At 38.9% G+C, this 22341-nt stretch overlaps 1 protein-coding gene across 1 annotated transcript in view; it reads left to right on the top strand.

Moving 5' to 3' along the window:
* LOC134532554 (uncharacterized) overlaps positions 1-19337 on the top strand; it is a 33260-nt gene extending 13923 nt beyond the window's left edge. Inside the window, exons 8-12 of the mRNA XM_063369115.1 lie at positions 599-618; positions 6336-6532; positions 16853-17067; positions 17660-17856; positions 19130-19337. Of these exons, the coding sequence (XP_063225185.1) occupies positions 599-618; positions 6336-6532; positions 16853-17067; positions 17660-17856; positions 19130-19300 (800 nt within the window). The 3' untranslated portion in view covers positions 19301-19337. The remainder of the gene's footprint in view (positions 1-598; positions 619-6335; positions 6533-16852; positions 17068-17659; positions 17857-19129) is intronic.
* Positions 19338-22341: the final 3004 nt, after the last annotated feature.

Below are 22341 nucleotides of genomic sequence, written 5' to 3'. Positions count from 1 at the left end.
TGAAAAGCACCTTGGTATCGACTAAAAATTACACAAAATATTTTGGTTATGCATGGAAGAGATGAATAGAACATTAAACGAAAATAATAAGCAAAAAAAATTGTGTCTATACTCATATGAAGGCCAATTAACACTGCGATTTAAAGTAACCACAAGATGCTGCGATACTATTGGGGAAAAAATCATATAAACTAAAGAATATATACCAAGATTTAATGAACTTTAATTAGTGACTTCCGAAATTCATGTTATTATCTGTTGCCACTATATAATCCACTTTTCTGTACAAAATTAGGGTAGTGTCATCTCCTGATTTTATATCTACCGCAATTTACCCTCTGTCCTTGTTCCTCATGACTAGTTCGCTTTTTTTTTGCTAGTTTGTGATTGGTTTTTAGTCCTACAGGAAGTGTCAAGTTACACATTATTCAATAATATTATGTGTATGTGTAAAAATGTGAAAACGTATTTTACAAAGATGAACTTATTTTGTTAAGTGCACTTATCACGAGTAATCCAATTTCCAACAGATAAGTTGATGAATCACAAAACAATATTGCATTAAAGAAGAGGGACGGGATGTTGGTGGTATTTAAAGAAACCACAAGACTCAAATTAGCCTGCTAGTTTGTTTAGATTGATGTCCCGAGGGGTTGTCGTGCTGTTATGTTTATCGCCATCGGTAGATTCTCCAGGGCACCACCACGTGAAAGGGCACATGGACCCGGCTGAGACGTGACCCGTGTTAGTGTAAGACTCGACTTTCCCCTATATACAGGATCTGCTCTGCTCCATGAATCGCGGGCATGCTACTTGACTTATTTAAGAAAGATGCTTACCAGTGTGCTCTTTAGGCTTTCCAAACGCCTCAGAAGATGGGTTGTTGAACACTTATCCATTCAAAAGATACCATGTTAACTGGAAAGATTGATTTTTTTGGTCGCAGCTGTAACTCATTATCTGAAAATACAATTAAAACTGCTCAAAAAGGCACAGTGGCACAGATCGGATAACATTAAAGTCCAAGACACCATGTGTCGTTTAAATTAAAAAAGTCTGTAAAATTGGAACAAAATATTTAGGCTAAACAGTCTATCACATTAAGTAGTTCCTGAGAAAAGATGAAATAAAAGCTTAGGCGAACAGTGGGTGCTATCAGATCTATGACGAAAATGTTGAGGTTCTCGGGATGCGACGAGAGTCCCACCTCGGGTGGCAATCTTAAGAGATTATAGCCGGCCGCTGAACTAAATGACTGTGCCAATCAAGTGCATTATAGGCACCCTTTTTTTTAAATTTTAAAATAATTGAGTTTTTAAAAATTTTTTTACTTAAATTCTTTGCTCCCTGCCATTTTATTCAGCCCAGTGTACGGCCGGGCCAATTCTTTTCAGTGTGTATTTTTTTTCTCCCCCCCTCCACGCCATCCGGTTCACAGCTTCGCCAATTCTACGTTGCGACTTGGAGTGCTGCTAGAAGTGCCCCGGTCCCATAACCCCCGCCTGCTGTCATGTAGTAAGTCTCGTTACACGAAGCCATTTCGTGACCAGACTTACGCGGGCAAGCAGACATTCAGCCCCTGGTGACTTCCCCGAAGTCTCGCAATCAGCAAGCTTGGACAACGAGCCTGGTCATATTCTCGGTGCTGCAGACACGCCGGCGACGAGAGGAATTAAGATGCGCCTGAGGGCAGCACTGTCGTGCCCATAAGAACAATGTTCAAGTTGAATCGATCCTCGACCTGACCGCTCGCCGTGCGAGTTGAGTTTCCCACTTCTCCGTCCAGAGCGCGCTGGCCAAGGATGCCAACTTCGAGTGTCTATGGCGACGAGCGCCGATGAATACCGAAGGCTCCCCCCTCCCTCTTTCAAGGGAGACTTGGCCTTTAAATTTAGCGCCCCAATCGCACCCGGAGGTCACTTTTCTTAGGGCAGTCAACCGCGAACGCCTCCGGTCAGCGACTCTCCTGACTTACGCGAGAATTAGAAGACCGCCGATCAATCAATTGGAATGTAGTCTACTACAGTTAAGGCCTCAAGTGCCGATTTACTATTTTTAGCTTTAAGTCTGCCCTAAGTAGTCGCAAGTTAAATTTTATTTTTCTTCTTCCAACTTTCTTCGTATCCATCATGGTTTCCAAAGCAACCGTGTGCTACCGCGTCGGTCTACGAGGCGGCAGCCAGGCAGCTGAATTGTCCCCGCAGTGGTGAGTTATTTTGTTTTTACCCCATTTCCACCAATCCCGGTGGAGAATTCCGCCACCCTACCTAACGCCTGCATCCGAGGTAATTCGTACGGAATGGCCTTTGTTGCAGTGCGGGTTCGAGAACACCCCTGGAACCCAGTTCGTCCTAGAACATCCCACATCAAGATTTTAGCCCAGCAGTTTCACAACACTCGGTGAAACGCCTTCTTCATTTTGCTATCTCTCTCTTCTCGTCGTCTGCGGCTCACTATGCTTGACCGCCAACATATATCAAGTCTACCAACCACCCGTGCCAGTTTACAGACATTTTTATTTTTTTTTAATTTTATTGTTTTATTTTATATTTCAGAACTGTAAATTTATAATTTCAAGTTATAGCCAATGCAAAGAAACAATTTTGTGTAATTATATGTTAACCTTCATAAGTAACCCTGTTGAGGCCCGGGCCGATTGTCAATTGTTTTTCACCTTTTTAATAATGTTGTCTTATATGTGTAATATGCAACCATATAAAAAGTCACAATCAAAATAAAATAGAAAATCAATTTTTAATCAGAATAAATCGAATAGCTCGCCAACCAAACCTCGGCTTCTCATTTATAAGCTTTATGATCCTCTCCACCATCTGTAAGCCCACAGGGGCGGTAATAAATTCTTGTTCACCCTCCTTAGTGCCCCTCTGAAGTATTATTGACACATATTTTATTATAAATTTATCTTTCCAGTACGTTTCCAAATTTTTGTATCTTAGAAGTTACTATAAGAAATTACTTAATTAATTTATTAGCGCACTAAGGAGAGGCGTAACATGACTGTTAGGTCGATTTCAAAATCATGCTGAGGGCAATACAAAATAAACCATTCAATAATCAACGTATACAAAGCATGAACTCTTTTCCAATAGTGTTATTTAATTAAGTATTTATTTCAATTTAACAGTTTCCAAAATATATTTTGTAACAGGGTGCATTCCGGAACCCACACTCATGGCGTGGCTCCGTTATTGTCTTAGCATTAAAAATGAAAACACACACACTTAACGGCATTGAGTTAAAAATTGACAAATTAATTTTAATTAAGGTAAATTAAGGGAACATGTCACTGACTATACATAATTAACACACAATACAACCACATTGGTTGGAGAATCAGGCACTATGGCGAGCGAGGTGAAAGGGTGACTGTTGGCTGGTCACTTCAGGCTCGTAAGAGAGTCATAGACCCTGATTGACATCAAGATTATTTTAATTTGGCATTAATATTTAAAAGGTTTTTTCACCCCATGGTTGTTGCCAAAACTACTGCATATAAGTGGAATTTCGCTTAAATCTGTTAAAACTGGCCAAAAATAAATAAATAAATTGAGAACTTCAAGGGTTTTACAGCGAGATTTTATAGATGTTTAGTAATTATTGTTAATTTATATAATTAAAAATACAGACATAATTTACCATCACATATACAAGTGGAGACGAAGAGATTTTTCTGGTTACAGCTTTGAGTCGGGGATGCAGTAAAGAAGTGAACTAATGGCCTGCAATATTTTCCAGTTCCCAGCAGCTGTGGCCGCCAGCAGTGGGACATGCTAGCGTCAGCCTCGGAACTATACCCTGCCACTCCGGGCCCGCCCAAGGATGCAAAATGGTGGCAGCGCCACGCTCGCTTCAGGGGCGGCACCTGGTGGAGCTTCCCAGAACCTGTCTTCAACACCTTCTACTATGGTACACTTACCATTTTCAAGGCGAATTCAAATGGTGCAGATTAGGTAGTAGATTGTCTAGGCATTCCCCACATCACCCTTATCATAAATTCGCATCATATTACTAAAGTTCTGTCCAGTATTATCAGAATCAATAACAAAATACAAAAATAATAATTACCTTCAATATGTTCATCACCCTCACTTTCTTCATCGTCCGCATCAAATTTCATCCCTTTAACCATTTAAACCTGTTACAAATTTTCTAAGTATAATTATTAACATCTCCATGAATACCAACAATGTCATCACTATCAACATAACCATGAAATTCATCATCACTATTATTATAATAACAATTTATGGTAATTAGCATTGATATTGTACCCCCCATGATGCCTGAAGTTTAGTCTCCACCCCACCACCAGTAGTCACCCGTGCCTTTGGAACGGGCCCGCCGGCAACAGTCAACACAGCAACCCTCTCAACCTTAAGAACAGTCATTAACTCAAATTATTTAAAACTTTGCATTGTTATTATTTAAAGCAATTTAAAAAGGCCTAAAGTCATAAATTCAATTATTAAATTTTTATTAAGGTACTCACACCATTATCTTGTAATGTCCACCATTTTGGCCTCGGTCGACACTGCAACATATTCGGAACAATCTTCTTGCCAAGTGTACATGCAAACCTATACACCTATGGAAAGTTTAGTGTTACCAGCCGCCCACAGAAGACAGTTGTATATGCTCACGAACATTATGAAAAATTGACTTGCGACATCACCTGCAGTTCCCTACGATATGACTGCAATTATCATATATGTTTTTATTAGGTGTTGTATATTTGTGTAAAAAAGTACAATGATCAAATCCTTTATGTACATGTGTCGTGTAAATACAGGTCATAGACCAGTGTACGACATGGTCCTATATGTAGCTCAGACGAGCCAACAATTCAAAAAACTGCGTGAAAGCTTTGCTTTTATAACAGCTATCCCTTGCTCTCTCCACCACCCTCGTCCTTAGTGGCAGCGACCCTTTAGAGTCCGCTCCCAAATTCCTCCCCTGGAAGCAACCTGTCGAGGACTGCCACCAAGTCCCTTCGGCTAGCGTTATTTCGAGGACTGCACCCAAATTATTTCTTCAGCAGCGATCTCGTAGGGACCCTTAATTAGCCTTCCCAATGTCAACACCACCCCCCCCCCCCACCCGAGACAAACCCAAACCCCTCCACCTGGGACAAATCAACCTTCCAGGAGTCTTCCTCAGACTGCGACCCCGGGGCCGACACATGTTCCGTGAGGATCCTTGTACCTCGCATACTGACAAGTTATTTATATTAATTATGATTCATCTCACTAAAACCTTTTATTAACTACTTCCCATGTGTTCCCGGGACATTTTGCTATGCAGGGCCTAAATTGGCCGACTCCAGTGGAGTGTGTTTTAATTAATAGGCAGTGCATACATCTGCCAGAAACAGCAACACAATTAACTTCTAATGTAAATTCGCAACTCTGACCGCCGAACCCGAATCACAGTTAACTTTGAAAAAAACAGGTTTGGCCGCCTCCAATCAAAATTGTTGCTAGGGCTAGTGATAAGCATATTGTGTGTAATATGTCTTAAGGAGCAACGACACCACTTATCGGTACATGACACTTCTGTGAAGTTCAAATTCATGTCAATAAAACTACATGTTGTGGAAACCTTCTTGTCATTTATCAGTTTTAATTATTCATGGTCAGGAATCAGCACAACATGCTGGCTAGAGACAGTGCAATCACACTTAATTATATTCTTAGTCTTCGAGCCTAGTGATACGGTGGGGCCATTGACCCAAGAAATCAGTATTATGGTTAGACTTCGAGCTAGCCTGGCACCATCTCGGATAATTTCAGCAATCCAGTACCAGTAACTGCAATAGGCCCACCATGGTTTTTGACATACAAACCGTGGTTGACGGCATTATCACCATCACTAATGTCTGCATAATTCTTATTTGGGGTCAGCGTACCTGACTTTTAGCTCGAAGTTTTTTGGGTTGGAGTAACTAAACTTCACTACAAGTAAATATACATGTAAAAATTTACCTTAAAATAATTGTAGAAAATTTTATAACAACTGTGTGTGTCTTTTTGCTTACAGTATTCAGATATGGCTCCAGAGATAGTCTTTTGGGGCTAAAACTTGATTACAACTTGGCTATGATGGATTTAAATGTCATTTCAAGGGAATAACGGGGGAAATCGTTAGTTTCTGAACACGAGCCTTCCCCTTTAACCCTTTAAGACCTCATGAGTTTTGAGGTGTGACACAGGAAAGGTTGTAGATTGGGTTCCGTCAATCATATTGTTTTGTCGGTGCTCTAAAATTAAACGGATAAACCATCAGCGCCGCCGTCGCGACTGGCAGGAACGATGAAGAGGCACCTGCGACTGCAGGCGACGCGCCCGCGGAGTGGCCGCGCGACGCTGCTGCAGGACCGCATCGTGGGCGGCACCGACGCCAGCCTGCACGAGTTCCCCTGGCAGGTCGCCATGTTCCTCGAGGACCTGTTCTTCTGCGGCGGCGCGCTGCTCAACGAGGTGTTTGTCCTCACTGCCGCCCACTGCATCATGACGTGAGTGCACCCCCCCCCCCCCCATCCCCGACAAACCACGCACGCTGCAGAGAAATATTTCGCAATCTTACTGAAACATTTCGTCAACTTTACAGAAATGAGTCTGAAACATTTGTGCTCTATGGACACTGTGGCTCTTTCTCATAGTCGTGCTATTGAAGGCGAAGACCCTGCGATGCTGGAATAGTGGGGGCATAATGAGCAGTTTACCTAAGCAATATTTTGTCCAAGGGTATAAATACGGTATTCCACCCTCATATCTCGCTCCCTTAAGTCTAAAAATACTGAAAAGAGAACCAACACAGATATGTTTATAATTTTTAGTTATTAATAAATAATTATAATTTTGCTATTGGAGAGTTGATACATTTAAACATTATTCAAAAACCACGATACACTGTAAAATTTAATCTTCCAAGGGTAATTGTTAAATAAATTTGAAGAATAATATTGGACGAAGTTTGGCTTCAAAAATTCTTTATTAAATAAATTTGGACACATAATTCTGTCACAGAAACAAAGTTAATTATTAGATTAAAACCGCTAAATTGATTCCATTTTTAACTTACTTTAAAATTATATTAATGCCCACAGTGTTAAATAGAAAAATTGAATGTACTTAGATTTTTAAGCATTTAATAAGTATAAAAAAACTGAAGTTTTGATTACAAAATATGGTTACTGTTGGCAACAGGCCCATTTTATATATGGTAGCATGACGTTTTAAGGCTGAGTTCACAATTTAAAAATAATATACGAGTGCATGGCAAGCCAAGCGCAATTGGTTTAAAATTGAAATCTTACTGGTAATTTCAGCCAATGAAACTTTGCGATTCATCCGACATCTGATGGCAGTGTTAGGAACTATATTATCTACCAAATGTTTATCCCGTGACATCTAACCAGCAATTTGTGAGCACAGTTTTTTTACCATATAAATAAGGGTTATATCAAATTTTTAGTTAACAATTATAACCACGACACATTTTTTATTTACAATTTTTGCTAGTGTTTTATAAGTAATAGCATTAATTCATTTATTTTTAAAGCAAGAATTGCGCCTGAGAATTGTAATATCTCAATACCTAATTTATTGTCACAGTATTATTGATAAATATGAACAGTTCCTTAGTCCCGCCAAAATTGCTTCTTACTGTACTCTCATTGGCTGTTGCGCCATGCGTCCGTAACATAAATAAAATACATTAATTTCCCTTCTATGCGCATGACCTATCTCCCATGCACATGATCATTCTATGTGCTATTGTGTATCAGTAGGTTCGAAAATATGGCGGTAAAATCTTATGCGCCCGATCTACTGTTACTGTTGCTGTTATTTTTTCAATTATGCATCCAGCTTAAAGTTAGAAATGACCGATCATTAGAGCACGGTTATACTCAACAATCCTATACATACAAAAACCAAAATAGTGCGCTAATTGTTCCGAATACCATACAGCTAAATACCAGACACTCGGCTGGTTGAAAAAAATAACAGTAACAATAACAGTAGGTCGTGTGCACAAGATTTGACCGCCATGTTTTTGAACAAACTGACTTACAATAGCGCGTAGGATCGTCGTGTGCATGGGAGAGAGGTCGTGCGCATAAGAAGAACATTTTTTTTTCTGTTACGAACGCTTGCGCAACAACTAATGAGAGTAGAGTAGGAAGCCATTTTGGTGGGACTAGAGAACTGTTTATATTTATCAATCATATTGTGGCAAAACAATGTCGAGATATTACAGTGCTCAGGTGTAGTTCCTAATTTAAATTATTAGTGCTATTACATATGTCACTAGCAAAATTTGTAAATAAAAATATGTGGCATGGTTATAATTTTAATTAACCCTTATTTATTCATATTTGAAAAACTGTGCTCACAAATAGCTGGTCAGATGTCACGCGATAAACATTTGGTAGTTAATATACATACTTTCTAACACTGCCAACAGATGTCGGATACATTGCGAAATTTCATTGGCTGAAATTAGCATTAAGATTTCAATTTTTGAACCAACTACGCACAGGTCGTGTGCACAGTCGTGTGCTTGGACTGCTGTACACTCGCTTATGCCTAAGCATGGAGAAATGTGCAGAACAATGAGCCACATCTGTGATGTATGTTTACGAACGAGAGGCCGATGCGCAGTCCTTGCAGACATTTCCCTCGGCGCTCGTTGTGCGGCGCACGTGAGCTGGCATCTTCCCAGGACGCCCGGGTCTTTATACACCGTACACAGAACTGACGCGCATCGGAACAGGCATTCCATCGTCACGGTTGGGGCATCGAGACGAGCTGACTGTCCAATATCCCGACTGCATGAAACTGCCTAAGGGTCGCTACATACGGGTACCGGATATACCTAGCTCAGCACTGTAACTACTCAGAGTATTTACAGTTATTATTTGTGTCATATTATTATTATTCATGTTTTATGTACATATTATTTAGTTGATATTTAAATGAAAGTGAGTTCTAACAACCCAGGATACGCTTTTTGATTTAATCCAAACTCCTAGGCTTGTTTCTATTTGATCATATACAGATTTCCTTGGGATAGTATTCAGTTTTATTACAGTTCATGAACCATGCATTATGTCATAGACAAAATAACCAAATCCACATCGCTGTCTTTGCTGTGTTGAGTCTTTTTGTTTTTCGCCTGGGGTTGCTACAACAAGGATATAAAAGAAAAGATGGCCGTGTAAGGTGGAAAAAGAATGTAATAGTCGACCATGGTGAAATGAGCTAAGGCCTGGTGCTAGTTTGTGTGTTCTTACATATTTCGGCGTTTAACATGGACGAATAGATATTCTAAGAAGATAATTCTATCTTGTGATATGCATGGTTTGCATATTTATTAAAAATTTCATCTATTGCAACCCGCCAATGTGATGTCTTGATGAACGGTTCCTGCCGAAACGACCTACAACATGGGTCGTCGACAAGCCAACGTCTAGACCGATGATTAATCTGTCTTCTATTCGGTGAGATCTTTCCTATTCAACTTTTCAGAAGCCGACTGGATTGGTGGAGGCCTAGTTCCAGAACAACTATAGCCAGCCGTAGTCTAATAGTCCATTCCAGCACACGCCTTCTAGCTGCAGTCCACGAGGGAACTACCTAGTGGTCCTGAAGAAGAACTCCGAGCTTCTACCGACTGAGAACCGTGTGATGTCCCTCCCCAGTGATGTGTATACTTTATATATATTTTAGGAAAATTACCCTATTAAAATATAACATATTTGCGACGATAACAGTTTAGTAAAAACACTGGGTTGTTAGGAATCTCACCAACAAACACATACGTATAGTTAATTATTTAAGTTATTTTAAGGAATTAACATATTAGTGTCAGATTGGTTATATTATCTAATCTTTCATATATAGATTCTGTGACACCCATTCTTAAATACAATAATTCTTAACGCATATTAGTAATTTATTATTTATACTCCTTACAGTCACAAAGTAAAACACACCGGAAGATTACATCACAACCTTAAACATATTTTAAATGGAACCCATCATATTATTGACAAAATTCGTATATCACTTTCTGTAAATTATCGTTATCTTGAAGAGTAACTATGAAACGTGCTGGTTAAGCTACCGGGCATGCTTAGAGAAATACAGCCGTAACACCAAGCAAATGTTAAAAACTTTATTAGCATACATTCGGAAAGTATATATGAGATTACAGAAGAGTAGTAACGAAATTTCTGGCACACAACTGTGAGGCCAACGAGATAGAGTTCCCGTATATGATATTAGCAGCTATATATTGTGTATGTTTGGAGACCAGACTGCTGGGAGCGTAAGTTTTTTGACGTGACAGCGTCTAATAAATCGATGAACGCCGGCTGCACGCAAGAAAAAGTGTCCCACTACGGATGTCCCACTACGGATGTGTTCTGTTTGCTCATTGTACGCATGCGTGGCATCTCTCTTCATGCTCATTGTACGCATGCATGGCATCTCTCTTCCACTCGATTGGAACAACCATCGATTTGACTTTTCAATCATATTTTCGTTGTTTGAATTATTAATATTATGTAATTTAACGATCGTCCACCGATTTTCAGCACAATCGGTACGGTTATTTAAAAGTAATGTTGAAAATTCAAATACGTTTTGAACCAACAATGGTGTTTTACAGTTACACATAATAATTCAAATTACACCCGGGATCTTTTGCACAATGTTTTAAAAAATATTGTAGCACATTATAATAAGTTTGGTGTATTTGGGATGCGTATTTGTTATAAAATCATGTTAATATTATACCCCTACTGTGAACAAAGTTTTTATAAATATATGTATATATAACATTTGAAACTACATTTCCTTAGTATGGCCTCGTGGGCGTGTGGTTAGCATACCTAACTCTTACATTAAATGTTGTAGATTCGAAACCCGGCAGCTGCGGATTTTTTTTTGTACTTGTAAAAATAAATATTGCGCACGCAGCATTTCAAAAGTAATAAACATATTTGAATTAATGAATGCAAATAAAAGTAAATTTATTATTTAAATTTCATTTCACTCCTTTGCATCCACACAAAATAGTGATAATTCAATAAAAATGATTCAATTTTATTCATAAAAGTATGCAGAGGTAGATTTTATCATGCAAAAGATTGAAAAATTAAAAAAATATATATTCCTAAAAGAATATAATATTTTAAATGCCTAAATGGTTTGGTTGCAAAAACCTATTACGGCTCAGTCTCAGGCCGAATATGATATTTCCTTTTCTTCTGGATCAATCATTTCATCTATGTTTTGTTATGAAGTTGTCACGTTAAACTATCGTCCGTAAACCGACTTTACAGACAACCAATTTTTTGGATTGAACTTTGACTGAGTTTTTTGTGCAAGTACGTCTGGAAGGCAGCATGTCCGAGGAAGGTATGTACTTCTTGCGCCACAAGAACAAAGATAAGGGTGAATATGACGAAAGGCCCGATAACGTAGTAGTGAGCGAGGCTAGCTATACTGATAGCGAGCTATTAACTTCAGCTGTGACAGCAAGGGAAAATAATATTGTAGCGAGCACATGTGGCAGTACTCCATGCGCCATAGAGGTAACAAATGCAGTTATTTCGGTGGCACCTTCGTGGGATACGAGCGTTAAGTCAACTGCCTTAGAGTAACTTTTGCAAGCTTTCCATAACATGTCAGTACAACTTAACGCCTCTATGAATTTACACTCTGAGAAGCAGTCGGAACAACATAGAATACTTTCTGAACAACAGGCGGAACGACATCGAATATTTTCTGAACAGCAGGCGGAACAAAATCGAATACTTTCTGAACAGCAGGCGGAACAAAATCGAATACTTCCCGAACAGTTTACACTTCAACAGAATACTATTCTAGCCGAAGAATTTACGCGACAACAAGATAGGCTTGCAAGTACTATAACGGAAATGCAAGGAGAATTAATCGCTCGAGTTGACACGAGAATGACGCCCATACTACTCGTAGATGCGGCCACGGCATTAAATCATCCATCACGTCGCTGGACTGATGAGGTACCCACATTTTCAGCAAAATCCACGGAAAATCCGCGGAAATTTATTGTCATTCGAAGAGTATGCGTCACGATTTAAACTGACAGACTCAGAAAAATTAAGGTGCCTAAGCACTAGCCTAAAGAGCACGGCGTATTACTGGTGGGAGGTACACCAAAATGCGGTCACATCGTTCGAACAATTCCGGCAGATATTTATTCAGCAACACTGGAGCCTTAAAATCCAAGGGAACTTGAGGGCGCAATTACATGGCGAAAAATTTGACCCCAAACGAAACCGATCGTTAGAAGCCCATCTGAGCGACATGTTCGAGAGAACTCGTTACTTAGATATCATCATGAGCGATGATGAATTTATTGCGATGGTTTTAGGTCAACTACCCATGCGTTACCAGCTCCATTTAACCGGAAGAAATTTTGAAAGCATTTCAGATTTCCGGGAACAACTACTCTCTTTCGATCGGTTAGACCAGCAGACTCGCACGAGCCACCACAATAACGAGGAAAACAAACGGCAGCCAACAACAAAACCACCGCCTATTTATCAACCATGGCACCAGAGTCGTAATGATAATTATCACGGTGCGATTCAGAGTCGTCAACCGCAAGTGAATACCTTAATCTGGCGAAGTAACAGGTACAGTCATGGACGGAACCATTGGTACAAAGACCGTGACAGTAGTTCGCATCGCCGAGAGTGGCGTTCTAACGATTCCGAAAATCGTCAGTACAATCGTTCAGGACATAATCACGGCGACCGGGATGATTATAATTCAGAGCCAAATCGAAAATGGTCGACGCCGAGAAAGGATAGGAGCGGCAGTAACCAACAGAAAACTCCTAATTCCTCGCCTAGACGGCCTCCCAGGTCACCGCGAGATAGAGATCAGCACTCGCCGAGGAACTCGACACCACAATACTACGAGGACCCACGGGAACAACGATGTAATTAGACTTCGCAATCTCCGCGAGATCGACGGCCAAATAATTCCAGGTCCCCTAGAAAGCTACCAGTTAGCCAGCTTATGAGCGACACTGCTCGTAGCAATGCTATTAAATCTACTCAAGCCACATTTCATAATCAAGTATCATCATCATCGCCATTTTATGGGTATTTCCAACGTCAGGAACCCCTTAACCCAACTGTTTTCTACAGTAAGCAGCCCGGAATAGAACCCTTGCCGGCCCAGATAGTTAATAACGGCGCTAGTTCTAGTTATGCCAATCAACATAGCACATTAAACTAGCTGAGATCGGTGATGATGGGCCCCGAACACCGGTCGTGACTAGTATTGTTATAGAGCACAACAGGGTTGGCGAGATTATATACCTACCGTTCGTAGAGTGCATTCTGAACAACACTATCCACTCTTCCACTGGATTAACCCCCAGATAAATATTAACAACCGAACGTTCGGAGGCGCTATCCACTTTAATTCTACCCGAAATTGGCAAAAACCAAGAGGGACACGAAAAAATAGTAAAGGATACGGAAGAGCTACGAGAACAAATAGAAGCATTTGTTATAGCCCGTCTACATCTCGCAGCAGAGAAAAGGAGCAAGAATCAGAAGAAGAAGTGGATTACTAAGCTCAGTGTAGGAGATAAAGTTCTTAAGAAGACTAATCCGATCAGTAAACTATGGGAAAACGTTACTAAGAAACTATTTTTGCTTTATGAAGGACCGTATGTAGTATGTGACAAAATACATGAGAATTGTTACACTCTCAAGTCAGTAAACAGCGAAGAGATAGTAGGTAACTACAACTTGACGCAGCTACGCCTGTACAAGCAGCCAGTTAAGTAGAAGTCGAGACGAAAATCATATCGTTTGAGTAGGCATGTAATCATAGTTGATGTGAATGAAGACAGGAAGTAGAAATGTTATTTAGCAGTCATTTATTAATACGCTGCATCGCTGAAGCTATAACACATCGGAACGGCTAATTACGTATTTGTCCACCGAGTCGTGTGTACCGGTGTGGATATATTGTGTGCCTGGAGCACTTCGACGATGATTCATTAGTCCATTGAGCGTGTCTGCCAGTGCGGACTTGTATGTTTTTTTTTTTTATTGATTATCCCGATGTGCATATTTGAGCCATGCCGCATGATTATTTGTCTTACAAGACGTCAAGTTATCTTTGAAATTACTTCTTTCTGCCAATCGTCGACTTCACTGAAGACTAGATCTACTGTAGAAATTCATGTCCCACCTCAAGACACTTCTGTTTACAAGAGAGAAAAGGTTACTCTAGGTAGCTTAGCTGGCACGTCAACGATATACGATATCTAAAATACGCTGAGAGAAAATTACTTTATAGTCACATTATTTTCTACATACGAGCTCTAATTTCATGATATACCCTACACCATTAGATTTCTTATTGCAAGGAAACACTTACGTTGTTTTCTACAGTACCCATTGGATTGAACACTTGATTGTTTTGTCATAAACTTTACACAGCTACCTGAGTTACAGTACACTTACCTTGCTGCAGGGATTATACTCGCATGGTTGATAAAACCAGTCCTGTTTACTATGAAGAAAAAAGAATGTAGTATAAACAACCCAGTGTAAAGAATCCCAAACGTAGTGATAAAATTTTGTCTATTGAACTGAACGAAGTAACATTTTATAGACCCTGTTAGGAGTGATATCACTGCACGAACTCGATTTTAAACCACTTTAATTTGAAAAGTGACAAAGAAGTGCCAGTATTAAACTCTGAACGTATAAACACGAATTATTCAGAGGATTGAATGTTCTCTACACTGTATATTACCTTGGGAATATAAGTATTGTTGTCGGAGTTATTCGTTCAACAATTATGTACATGTTTCCACCACTATTAACTCTGAACTTTGAGATCGAGAAATTGTACGCTACGATATTGTTACTTTAGTTGTAAGTATTTGCATGTATATCATATTGTGTATTGTCACTTGTCATGTTTTGTATATGGTGTCACAGAATCATGGTATGTTTGTTTGTCATGTTTATTTTAAGTGTATTGTAATTTGCCTTATTTTAAGTAAAGATTGTTCCAGACCTTATGTTATTTTAGCTGAATGAGTAAGATTACTGTATCTATGTTTTGAATTCAACTTAAGACATGTCATGATAGGTACAAACACTAAGAGACTGTCTAACTCATATGCAAAGAGTTATTTCGAGGATTATTTTCTGCAAGATGATTATGTTCAGTAAAATGTTTTCGATAATCAGAATTAATTAATCGATAAACATTTTGGAGCGGCTCTGTAACTACTCAGAGTATTTACAGTTATTATTTGTGTCATTATTATTATTCATGATTTATGTACATATTATTTAGTTGATATTTAAATGTAAGTGAGTTCTAACAACCCAGGATACACTTTTTGATTTAATCCAAACTCCTAGGCTTGTTTCTATTTGATCATCTACACATTTCCTTGGGATAGTATTCAGTTTTATTACAGTTCATGAACCAAGCATTATGTCATAGACAAAATAACCAAATCCACATCGCTGTCATTGCTGTGTTGAGTCTTCTTTGTTTTTCGCCTGGGGTTGCTACAACAAGGATATAAAAGAAAATATGGCCGTGTAAGGTGGAAAAAGAATGTAATAGTCGACCATGGTGAAATGAGCTAAGGCCTGGTGCTAGTTTGTGTGTTCTTACATATTTCGGCGTTTTACATGGACGAATAGATATTCTAAGAAGATAATTCTATCTTGTGATATGCATGGTTTGCATATTTATTAAAAATTTCATCTATTGCAACCCGCCAATGTAATGTCTTGATGAATGGTTCCTGCCGAAACGACCTACAACATGGGTCGTCGACAAGCCAACGTCTAGACCGATGATTAATCTGTCTTCTATTCGGTGAGATCTTTCCTATTCAACTTTTCAGAAGCCGACTGGATTGGTGGAGGCCTAGTTCCAGAACAACTATAGCCAGCCGTAGTCTAATAGTCCATTCCAGCACACGCCTTCTAGCTGCAGTCCACGAGGGAACTACCTAGTGGTCCTGAAGAAGAACTCCGAGCTTCTACCGACTGAGAACCGTGTGATGTCCCTCCCCAGTGATGTGTATACTTTATATATATTTTAGGAAAATTACCCTATTAAAATATAACATATTTGCGACGATAACAGTTTTAGTCAAAACACTGGGTTGTTAGGAATCTCACCAACAAACACATATGGTTAATTATTTAAGTTATTTTAAGGAATTAACATATTAGTGTCAGATTGGTTATATTATCTAATCTTTCATATATAGATTCTGTGACACCCATTCTTAAATACAATAATTCTTAACGCATATTAGTAATTTATTATTTATACTCCTTACAGTCACAAAGTAAAACACACCGGAAGATTACATCACAACCTTAAACATATTTTAAATGGAACCCATCATATTATTGACAAAATTCGAATATCACTTTCTGTAAATTATCGTTATCTTGAAGAGTAACTATGAAACGTGCTGGTTAAGCTACCGGGCATGCTTAGAGAAATACAGCCGTAACACCAAGCAAATGTTAAAAACTTTATTAGCATACATTCGGAAAGTATATATGAGATTACAGCACATGCACCCGGCATCTTGATGCTTGGAAGTTCCAACGCTCCAGTTTTCCGATATCCTGATGCTCTTCAGCACCGACGGGCTAGCGCACCGAGCCAGCAAACCTTTCAATGTTAGGTATACAAAATAATTTCCCCTACGCGTCTTGCTTTAATGGCGCGTGGCCGTGTACAATGATCGGCCGATGTTGCAGCCGCGACACGCCCGTGGAGCAGCTGGTGCTTCAGATCGGCGACCACGACCTGACGACGGGCAACGAGACGGCGCACGAATCGCGCCGGGTGCGGCGCGTGCTGTACCACTCGCACTTCCACCCCTTCCTGCTGAGCAATGACGTGGCCTTGCTGCAGCTGGACCGCCCCGTCGCCTTCTCCAGCCGCATCCGGCCCATCTGCCTGCCGGCGTCAGGTGCGCCCGAGCGCAACTGGAATACGCCATCTTGGATTCAGACTTTACGTTCCATTTACAAGTTTCGGAAGCCTTTTAGTTAATTTGTTGGAAATGTACAATGATTCAATAAGGATAAATTGTAATTCTGAAATGTGAAACTTTTAGTGTAGATATTCAATGAATGTAGATATTCAAATGTATTATTTATTTTTTACTATTGTACATTTTGTATTTCTTAAGCTGATAGTTTTTAACTGCAACAATGTATTCCACTGTGAATTTTTGGGGGTACAGCTTTAAAATAATTTTCAAATGATTGCATCTATGATAATATAATTGATAGTTTGTATTAAACACTGCCAGAAAATTTATCAAGGCATATTTTATTTCTTAAAGAATAAGTAATTGTGGGGGGGGGGGGGAGTTCAGATTCTATATAACGTAGCCATCATATAATATTAATTTCTTGGATGTAGACATTTAGTTTTAAATTATTTTTAGATATATTTCACATAAGTGCCAATTTGCCCCATTGGGATGAGAAAAATATGTTTGTGGTGTTTCCAAGCAAATGTATTTAGTTTGTAACATCAACCAATGCTCTTGGCAGGAGAGTCGTACACTGGTCGGATGGGGCACGTGATCGGCTGGGGAATAACGTCGTTCCCGACCGGGGAGCCGAGTCCAGTCCTCCAGAAACTCGAGGTGGAAACAATCTCCAACTTCCAGTGCTCCCGCATCATCGAAGAGCCGGTGGGCCTGGGCATGATCTGTGCCGCTCCCAATTCATTTGAAGGAACATGTTTCGTAAGTGCTGACACGTCTATGAATTTTGAGAGGCAGTATCGCATTCTAGTATGGCCCCCACAAGGGTGCGGGGCTGGGTGGACCCCTCGGTCCAGGGCCCGGGCCTGGAGGGGGCTCGGGCCCAGCCTGATTTTATTTTGCCGTAAATATTTTCATATTTATCTCAGTGTGTTAAATAAATATACATACTCGTTGTGGTTATTTTAAAGAAAATTAATTTTATAAATAAAGCTTAGTTTGTACTTATAAAATAGTAACCCTGATTATATCCTGCATTTTCAGGTTAAATAACATTCTAAAAAAAGTGTAGGTAAGAAATAACCATGCAATTACAATGTAGTACGTGACTGTAAAATTGGGGAGGATGGGGGCGTCTCCGATCCTGGGTCTAGGGTCCGTAAACGAATGTGGGGGCCATGCGATGCCAGTCCTCTGTGTGATACAGTCACCTGCGAATCAAACGATCCCACAAAATTAAATATTATGGTTATATTACCAATGTTAAGGGGAGTGGACTAATTTAATTAATAATTTGTGTTATAACTGCACTGATGGGAAAGCTATTTTAATAATTAGAAATTCTATACAAATAAGCAATTATGTCTCTCTGGTAGGTAATTTGTATGGTTTTTTTAATGTAGATATCTCCTAATGTCTCCCAGAAAATTTCTTATTCCTTGAATATAAAATGTTTGTATGCATTTCTAGTTTATTTTAAAGGTACCTATTTAGTAAAACTGTGTGCATGCCCACAAATGGATGAAAAAGTCCTCGATTGGTTGGAACAGTCTATTTACATGCGCTACAGGAACTGAACATAAACTACATTCCTGGAAGTTCTCCTGTCAACCACAGACATGGAAGTCAGACTTAAGGAATCTTATCACAGACAGCAATTGTATGCCCTCATAAAATATGCCAGAAATGTTACCTGTGTTTTTATTCAAATTATTAGACCTACTAAATTTTTTGCATTACAACTATAAGGTAAAGAGCGAAAAGTTCCCCATCTTTACAGAATTGAAATTATTTCATATTTTATTGCGTTGATAGAATTGTCAAAACTGGCCTTTACATTACAGCATTACCAAAACTTTTTTTCGTGGGGTACAATTATAATAAAATATTTACTTATTTTATTGTTGGATAAAAGTCTCAGCATGATTGTAGATTATTGAAGAACACAGAAGATGCATCCACACATACGATGTTTGTAGAACCTTCAAACTGCACTTTTGTATGGTAATGCTTGTTTTTTTTTTTTTCCCTTCAGGGTGACAGTGGTGGACCTCTGTCAGTAGTGGATCCTGATGGAAAGGATATCCTGGTCGGAGTGGTCAGTTTCGGGGTGACAGGCTGCGCAGTTCTGCCAGCCTTTCCTGACCTCTACACTAGGGTGTCTGAATACTTGAAGTGGATTGACGTGAATGCCATTGGGGTGTAACTGCGCGGACAATGGTTTGACGAGTGCGACTATAATTGGTGAAATAATATGAACCAGAAAGTTTCCAGAATGGCTGGAAAAAGATGGTCACAAAAATTTTAGGTACCTACCTACCTAAATATATATAAAGCTTTTTTTAATAAAACATTTTTAAGATTAAACATATACCTATGTCAATTATCTCAAACCAATAATTGTTATTGAATAATGCCCATAGCAAACAATTAAGAAATAAATAAATAAAGGAAAACTATCAGCAAGTATATTACACGACATTTTAACTTGATGTAAGTTTTTGGACATATGCCATTGCTAAAAACTTTTTCTGTTGAAGAAAAACTAAAAACTAAAAATAAATAAATATATAAATAAAACCCAAAAAAAAAGGCAAAAAACACAAAATTAAGCAAAAAATTGCTGTTGTCAACAAGGATATAAACACCACAAAATATTCCGTGACAGGAATATGGTCAACAAAACAAAGAAAAACAAAGAAAAATGTACTAAGAGAACGAAAAAAACCCACAAATGATGACGACACAGAAATACTAAACCCAAAAAATTCAGCACAACGGTTGAAACGAAACAAAACACGACAAAACGAAAAGACGAAACAAACACAATAGTTTTCCAAAACAGAATAGAACGATAAAAAAAGCCCACAAATGATGACAGCACAAAAATATTGAACCCAAAAAGAATTCAGCACAACAGTTGAGACGAGACAAAAAAACACGACAAAACGAAAAAGACGAAACGAACACAATAGTTTTTCTTTGTTTTGTTGACCATATTCCTGTCACGGAATATTTCGTGGTGTTTATATCCTTGTTGAAAACAGCAATTTTTTGCTTGATTTTGTTTTTTTTGCCTCTTTTTTTTTGTGTTTTATTTATATATTTTTTTATTTTTAGTTTTTCTTCAACAGAAGAAGTTTTTAGCAATAGCGTATGTCCAAAAACTTACATCAAGTCATGCACTCCCATTGCACAAATCTTTCAAAGTTAACGACATTTTAGTCATACAATCGGTGTCCTAGATGTATCTATCATTCTGATGCTTTTATAACCAGGGGTCGGTCACGTCTGCATGATTATGTGGTAACTGTGTCAAGCCTTTTTTCCCCTTCAGCTAATTGCTACGCCATATTGTTTAGACGCCCAACCCATTTTTTCGAAGTGTGGTGTTTTGCATTGTTAAAACAGTTTTAAATATATTTTTTCCATGAAAGTTACTGTAATTAACACCGGACATTCTGATTCATACTTACTAACCATCATCAGATATTATCAAGATACATTTCTGCAATGTTTTGGGTGGAGCAATATGGTAATGGCGAGGTTAAAAAGGTGACTTCAATTATGTCACAACATACCTTCTCCTGACAATTCCTAACTCCATAGTTATAATCGGTCTTATATGCCCAATATTTAGTGGGAACATAGAGGCCCTGTCAAAACTTCAAATATTTGTCTCCAGTCCTATTTGACAATAGAGTTGGAGGGGTAGTATTGGACGGAAAGTAGCTTCCAATTTTATCAAATTTATTTGGACAGATAACTTTAGATATAATTTATATTAAGTATTATATAATACCCAGACCGGTGACAGGCTTACGGCTTTGGGTTGAAGATTGTCGACGCCATCTTGGATTGTTACGTCACAGCAGTCATATTGGATGACCTTGGCCTTGAAAATTTGCCAAAATTTGTCAAAAATTACTCAAAATTTGCCCAACAATCGCCAATATCCGCCAAAATTTCCAGTTGTTAGGAAATAATAATCACAAAATTTTTGAAAAATAAATTTTTTTTCTATTTAGAGGAAAAAATTCCCGTTTTGAAGGAAAATTTTCTGTTTAAGTCCTCAAAAATGCCAACGGCTTAAAAAGTCCGCAAAGAGGCTTAAAGTCCGCATCTAGAATCCTCTCTAAGCCTTCTAGGTCATGACTTTGCCAATTAGTATGCAATAATGGCTTAAATTAAATGCATGTGTATAAACTTGATGAAAATTAATATTTTTTTTTTTTTCAAAATGCATTTGATCATTTCTCGAAATCTCATTTCTAAATAAAACTTAAATTAAAGATGTAAAAAACGTCACCTCTGACTGTCATATATATTGTAGTGGCCATCATGGCCACATGGAGTTGCAGAGGCCATGAGGCAGGAAGAAGAAGGTAGAAAAAAGATGGAGGAGATGTATCGTGTGGAATAGAGAATAAAGGTGTGAACAAGAAATAAAACATGGTGTCAGATGTGAATTGTGCTTGTGCCTAACGTAGATTTGCAGAGAGACATGGCGACTCAAAGTGCGGACGGGTCTTATAGGTTACCGGAAGTGCTGGAATTGTCATCAAATGTAGCTGAGAATTGGAAAAGATTCCGACAGCGTTTTGAAATATTTCTACGAGCGTCTGGCAAGGACAAAGGAGATGATGGGTTGAAAGTGGCATTGCTGTTGAACTGCATCGGAGATGACGGGTTGGAAATTTTTAATACTTTTAACATTGATGAGGCATCTGGCAATAGTTATAAGCAAGTGGTAGATGCCTTTGAAGAGTATTGTGCGCCACAGAAAAGCAAACAACAGACAAGGATCTTGCAGGAGAGTGCGGAGATAACATCAGCCGTTAATTCAACAAGATCACTTCATCCACAACAGCCGCGGCCCTTGATGCAATCATGGTGTGGTAATTGTGGGTATAATCATCAGAAGGGAAGATGTCCGGCATATAATAAAATTTGTGCGAAGTGTCACAGGAAAAATCACTTTGCCAAGGTATGTAGACAACATGATGGGAAGGAGGGGCTAAGGACGAACGAAGGTAAGACAGTCAACTCCGTGCGTGAGGTTCAGGATACTGACGATGATCGGCAGCGCGTGTGCATAAGCTCAGTTGATGGCAGTACAACATCAAGGGCATGGTATGAACACATTTTAGTTAATGATAAGCAGAGGGTACTAGTAAAGTTAGACTCAGGTGCTGATGTATCTGTATTACCATTGGAAATGTACACACAGTTAGGATTCAGTGTTGA

Source organism: Bacillus rossius, chromosome 1 (assembly GCF_032445375.1).
Source record: "Bacillus rossius redtenbacheri isolate Brsri chromosome 1, Brsri_v3, whole genome shotgun sequence".
Lineage (NCBI taxonomy): Eukaryota > Metazoa > Arthropoda > Insecta > Phasmatodea > Bacillidae > Bacillus > Bacillus rossius.
This window is presented reverse-complemented; position numbering and strand designations above follow the sequence as displayed.